This window comes from Chrysoperla carnea, chromosome 2 (assembly GCF_905475395.1).
Source record: "Chrysoperla carnea chromosome 2, inChrCarn1.1, whole genome shotgun sequence".
In the NCBI taxonomy this organism is placed as follows: domain Eukaryota; kingdom Metazoa; phylum Arthropoda; class Insecta; order Neuroptera; family Chrysopidae; genus Chrysoperla; species Chrysoperla carnea.
Window position 1 is genome coordinate 5518430 of NC_058338.1, and position 6940 is coordinate 5525369.

The 6940-nt window shown below is 30.3% G+C and overlaps 1 protein-coding gene across 1 annotated transcript in view; it reads left to right on the plus strand.

The window, feature by feature from the left end:
- Nucleotides 1-1665, plus strand: part of LOC123294293 (probable serine/threonine-protein kinase DDB_G0282963) — a 121747-nt gene extending 120082 nt beyond the window's left edge. The window contains exon 7 of the mRNA XM_044875425.1: nt 63-1665. Within this exon, the coding sequence (XP_044731360.1) occupies nt 63-1476 (1414 nt within the window). The 3' untranslated portion in view covers nt 1477-1665. The remainder of the gene's footprint in view (nt 1-62) is intronic.
- Nucleotides 1666-6940: the final 5275 nt, after the last annotated feature.

Sequence of the window (6940 nt, forward strand, 5' to 3'; positions counted from 1 at the left end):
GTATCTTGCACCTTTTTTGTAATCCTTACAGAGTAATTTTTTAATTTATCATTTTATTTCAGATACCAACCAGAAAATAATACAAACGAAGAAGACGATGAACAAGACGATTATGGTTTTAATCGACGCCCTAGTGTTCGTGGAATTAAGCCCCGATTTAGTTCAACAAATGAAATACTACAACAAATTCAAAACCAATTACAACCTCCTACATCACAAACACAACAAATCAAGCCAGAGATGCAACCTCCTCCACCAAAACTGGTTCCAACACAAATACGTGCTCCAGGTGCACCAGTATCTTGGCCTTACTACTCCGAAACAAATATAAATAATCCTGATAATAAAAATGTGCCACCACAAATAGCGTCCAATCGTAATATTAAAAAGGATGATCCCGAATATCAAGCTCAACAAAACATTCCCTCAGAAACCAAATATACTTATGCTCAAACGTATCATTATATACAAGATACGAGAGGATATCGTGGACCACTATTTCGGCCAAATAGTTTAGTTGATGAATCAATGTATGAGAATTGCACAAGTCAACGATGTAATCAACAACATTATACAATCGCGCATCATCATACTGCTGCACCGATAATGCGAATCGGTGGAGGATGTGCTGAATTATATCAAACGTTACCAACTCCTCGTCGTACAACTGGTCGCCCTGAATCACCGCCGCCAATGGAAGTCGCACGCAATTACCATCAAACAATGGTATTAATACCATATAATCGTATTGAGGGCTACCAACCTAACATACTATCACCAAATCCACAATATGGGACAACAGATAATCCAAATTTTACTCGAACATTACCCAACAAAATTAAATCACCACAACCGCCACATATCATACGACAATCTCAAGAATCTCAAATCAATTACCAATGTAACACAAGTACTTTAATAAAAGGTGGACAAAAACAAATGATGCGTATACCATATACGTCGGGACAACCTGTACAAGTTCATTTAATGACCGCCCGAAGTGATAGTCCACAACAGTTCGCAACAGCTCGATCAACACAAACTTCCGTAGTGCCACCAACAATAATACCTGCAGCCACACAATATTATTCAGCACAAAATCAACAACGTTATCGACCTGCAATTGGAACGGTAAACAGTAACATATGGGCCAACCAGGATCAATATGTTACAAAACCTCCACGACCAAGTGGTATATATTCAGTACGACCAATGAGTGATGGGATGTTAGATTCTCAAATGAATGGATATCGTACAACTGAAAGTTTATACTCGTTACCAAGAGATTCAGCACCTACATCACCTACGAAAAGTAAGCTCGCATCTGAGCGAGGTGTACCCGAAGGTGCAGCAAGTATATCACCGCAAGATTCATTTCAATCAAACAGTAGTACAGGAAATGTTATATCGCCTACCGGAAATCAACAACAACAGCAATCCAATGTAAAGCCAATGTATTACGCGATGAACGTTTGACAAGGGGAATAGGTACACATTAAGGTTACAGTTTGTTTAAATGAACATGACGAGAAGTAAAAAAAATCATGTTTTAACTCATATTTCAAAACAGCAGCTCAGTTGCTCAGTCAAGATACATGAAGTATCAACTGAACACAAGAATAAAATTTGCAATTCAAGCAAAAATTTTCATATACATCATCCAACAAAAACTCATCTCAAAGAAAAACAAAATTTTCTCAAATTAAACACGATTAGATTTATAGAAAAACAAATATATATATATACAAGTTATTATTAGGAAAATTATTTAAAAAAATGCATAAGAGGATTTACAAAAGAAACAAAGAAAATGAGTAAGATTTTTTTAAATGCTCAACAAATTATTTTAACAAAACGCCATTCCAAAAAAAAAAACAAATAATAACAAATGGAAATGTGTACGTGGAATTTAGAAGTACATTTCCTTTCCAAGTAAAGGGTTAAACGATATGGAATTTTAATCGAATATTATATTTAATATATAAGAGTTTTTTTTGTTATGTTTTTACGTTTGTTTCCAAGGCCAAAAAGTATGTAGGATTACGTTTGTTTTTCTTTCCAATTTTAGCCAGAATTGAGTAGTCGAGTTATCAATATAAAATAGTCTAGTCAACAAGTTCAAATTGGTGAAACACAGCAATACGAGTCGTAAAAATACGTTGGATTCGGAATGATGTCTAGAAAAATGTGCTAGAAGCGTTTTTCAGCACATAAATGAAAAAATAAGGATGAAAAAAGAAAAGATTCTTAAAGACGAGAAAATATCCAATAAAAAAACTCCCACTCCAGGAAGTTTATCTCCATAATGTATAATTTTAATTTAATTCTGAGAAATGAAATTGACAAAATTTAAAAATCCCCGACAAATGCGATTTATTTTTTGTAAACCGACTTTTAGAAATTAAGCTATAAAATGTTCTCAATCAAGTCGGTTCGACCTTCTAGGGGCTACGCTGTCGCTGAGAAACACACAGACGAACAGATAAACACTTTAAACTTATAACACTCCTTCTTAAATCATTATCGAAGTGATGGTCAAGGACATCAGATGATATGAGGGACAAATTTTTTATTTGAAATTGAAATATATGTCATGACTTTTCCAAACTGAATCGATTTTGAAGATCATTGCCATTTTTTTCGGGTACGGAACACTAATGTCGCACTTGAGACATAGCTAAGAACACTTTCCGTTGAATTTCTTTTCAAATGATACCAAAAAAATTCGGTTCATTCGTTTAGGTGCTACGATGCCACAGCCATACACACATAGCGATCAAACTTATAACACCCCTTTTTATAGTTCGGGGGCTAAAAAATTATCCAGTGTGAGATATTCGTTTTTGACGATATTCATATGGTAATTTGAATTTCTCTTCTTCTTTATTTAATATTGTATTTAATGAACACATGTAATTACATAAATTATAACATAACTTTGTATTCTCAAGGTGAACAGAACATTTGACTAATTAATAATAATTGTATAAGAAAATAATATGTCATCTCATGACGCTATATATCCGCCATCTTAGGTTATCGCTCATACATAAGTATAATATAAGTATAAGGGTGCTTGCTAAGTTTACACAACAGTGCACACAAATACACTGAGCAAACTGTGCACACTGTGCAGAGCAAGCGAGTGAGCGAATGAGCGAGTAATGGTTGAATTTATTATTTCTAACAGATATTTCAATAATCTAACAATGACACAAAAAGATCTAGGAAATATTGGCGAAAAACGAAATACGATTCTATGTGCTGAAAAAAGCTTCTGGCACATTTTTCTAGACATCTATCCGAATTCAACGATCTATATTTCATCAATTTGAACTTGTTGCTTAGACTAAAATGAGTACCTGTTTAAATTAAGTTTATTGCAGATTAGTTTTTAATGCTTTATTTTTAACATAAAATTCATACTTTCTTAAAATTTAACTCAAGTATTGATAACAATTTTGACATATTTAAATTAATTTTAATTAATAAAAAAAGAAAATAGAATGAGCGTTAGTTAATTATAGTAGTTTGTAATTAAAACTGAGGATCAAAAATATATATAGTTTTGAGAGAAGGAATTATAAAAAATTTTTTCTGTGATTTAAAAAACGTAATTAAGTGTGAGAGAGATTGTGAGAAAGAGAGCACGATATACATTTCCATGTGGTGTAAATTCAATGAATTATTTAAAGTAGTTGATTGATCCTCAAAAAAAAATAAAATAAAAATAAAACATAAAAGTTGTAAACGTTGCCAAAAACAAAACAAGTTCTTAACCAAAGTATTAGAACATATTATTATTATAAATTAATATTATTATTAAAGAAAACTAGTATTTAAACTCTTTAGATGTTAATGTGTTACTGACCAAATAAAATGACCTACAGTATAGTATTACTTATATAAAAATATTTAAAATATATATATTTTGGGTTATGTTTAGTTTTCAAAAAATTTTAATAAAATTATAAAAAAAGAAGCTTTAAAGAAAATGGAAAATTTTATGTAGATATGGAGTTGGCATAAAAACTTTTGTATCAATTGTACTGCTTGGCACACTTTCACATGAAGATTAGCGTTAAAATCCCATAGATTGATTTGTTACAAGACCATAGAGAATGGACCAAAGACTATAGGATAGACAAGAAGCAGAAGTATAATTATAAGTGACATCTGGAGTCTGAGGCGATCAACTATTAAGTTTGTAGGCCTTTGCGGGTATGGCTATTAAGTTTAACTACTTTGCGGGGGTGACTATTAACTATTAAGTTTGAAAGCCTGACTCGGTAGAGGCGCTGAAACTCGTATACTACGATTTTACATTAGCTCATATGGGCTGCTTCTCCTCTATCCTATGCTCTTTGGAATGGACTTAACGTTTCCATCTAACTACAAAGTAAATAAAAGCAAAAATTTCAGAAGAGAGGCAAAGCTATCATTTTTCTCTATGTCTATATGCTTATAGAAAAGAGACAGGTTATGGGCCGCACCATCGCTTTCTCTCTTTCTAGAGAGTGGACAATTTCTTTTTTGAGGATATTGCTTAGTTCATTCTCTATGTCTGTGATTTGTTATGCCACCTCTTAGAAGATATTAAGAGAAAACCTCTTTAGATACAGCCAGGAGATAAATCTACGACATATCGTCTATGATTGAACAAGCCAGAGAAATCATTGTATACTCCACACTTAAAGAATCGCTGGCGATAGAAGTATACAATTTTCAGCTTCCGAATAAGTATCAATGTCTACAGAGACTAAAAGAGCCTATATTGAAGAATCTTCCATGTGAAAGAGCTATTTGAACCGTTCATAAACAACTTTTCCTTCCAAAAAAAAACCAATTCCCATAAATCAAACAAAACTATTTTAGCAATAAAGTTGTGACGGACTTTAAAGTACAATTTGTTATTAAAATGTGAATATTGTTCAACTTCCAAAAATAATGTATTAATTAAATTTTAAATTGATTGTTTTTTAATTTGTATACATATATGTGGTCGTTTTTAGTATTAAATACTTTTCAAGCGGCAAGAGAACAGTTTCAAAACGATTGATATCAAGACTGCAAAGAAAAAAATCAAGGCCCTAAGCTAGTGACATAGGGTATCCTATTCCCATCCTCTATACTTTTTCTTCTTGTAATTTACATACATTTTAATCTTTTTCCTGTATTTCGAGCCCGGAGAAAATCACAGTCCTGTCCCCTTCTCATCAGGCTTGATATAAATTTAAAATTCTTATAAGATAGCTTGTTGTTGATTTATATTGAAGTGAAACTTCTGTAATGTAATAGTTTTTTGTTTAATCGATAAGAGAGCACGATAAGTGAATTAGAAATTTTACTCAAATAGAAAAGAGTTACCGATTAAATATTAATTACAACACTTAGTGTTGATTTTAAAAAGTTTATGATAGCTTTGTTAGCCTAAATGAGAAAGTAGATAAGGAATAGGCATTTGTATTTGTAAATATGAAAACTCTTTGAACGCTTTAAGTGCTATCTTTACGGTTTCCAATCATTGAGAGCGCTCAACATCATTAGGGCCTTAATCGTGTACGCATTCAATGAAATCTGCTTGATCCGAGACTGTGGGTCTTTTGAGACGACTATTTTTAAAACATACGCATAATAATTTCCGAAAATCAGTTTTGTCTCACAGAGCCCGCCATATACGTCTGAAAATTTAAGTCCCAAGGAGACGCACAATGGAATAGTTAAATTGCTTTGTAAATTCACCACCAGGGTAACTATTTTTAATACAAAAAAGATTTCGTTTAAATTAAAGAAGTTTCATTTCTAATCATATAATATTTTACGAATAACAGACGAAAAATCCACATTTTACAAACATATAAAGAAAAATCAACTAATTAAGGAAAATGAAATAAACGGCTCACTTTTTGATGAAACCTGGTGGAATGTGTTTCTTCGGTGGAAAATATTATTCGTAAACTATGAGTAAGTTGCCCAAAAGTTTCTATTTATTAATAAAAAATAAATTTTTTAATTAAATGAAACGGTTCATGCAACATTTACTTTAAAAATTACTAAACAGGCATGTATAACATATTCGTAATACAAGTTGCCTATTTATTATTATTTTTAAGTGAACTGTTTCATGGACCGTTTCGTTTAATTAACAATTTATTGTTTATTAACAAATAGGAAAATTTATGAAACTATCTCATGATTTACGAATGATATTTGAAACCAAAAAATACATTCCACCAGGTTTTAGCAAAACAGTGAACTGGGTTATTTTATTTTCCTTATTCCGTTATATTTTTGACTGTACTAAAAAAAAACTAACATTCCATGTATATGTTTTACAATTGGATTTGGAATAACGAAGCTGTAAATTCCAGCGTCATTATTTCTTTTTCCTTAGCGAAAATAATCATACTTTATTTTTGTTATATTCTTTAATGTCCTTAGGTGAAAAAAAAAGAAAATTATTGCTCTAAATTTCCAAAAATTATTAATTAAAATGGAAAAAGAAAAAAAATCTCATATAATATTGTTTTTATGTGAAAACTAATTATCGTTGATACATTAATAGTTGCGTTTTATGAAATTTTATTAAATAAAAAAAAAAATAATGCCTAAAAATATATTTTAGACTTTGTGATATACATTTTATTAATATTATATTATTTTAATTTCATTATATTTAATATATATAAATAAATATATATATAATTAATATTTAATAATAATTAATTAATTATTGTATTGTATATTTAATTGTAAATTTTCTTCTTTTTTTTTTATAATTATTCTTTTTATTTAAATAAAATATTTTATAATCGTTGATTTTATGTTTAGAAAAATAAATCACAGGAATTTCGTTACACATACCGATAAAAAAATTTTTCCTATTTTTTTTTTATAGACACAAAAGAAAATACGAAAATATATATTATATTGTTGTAAT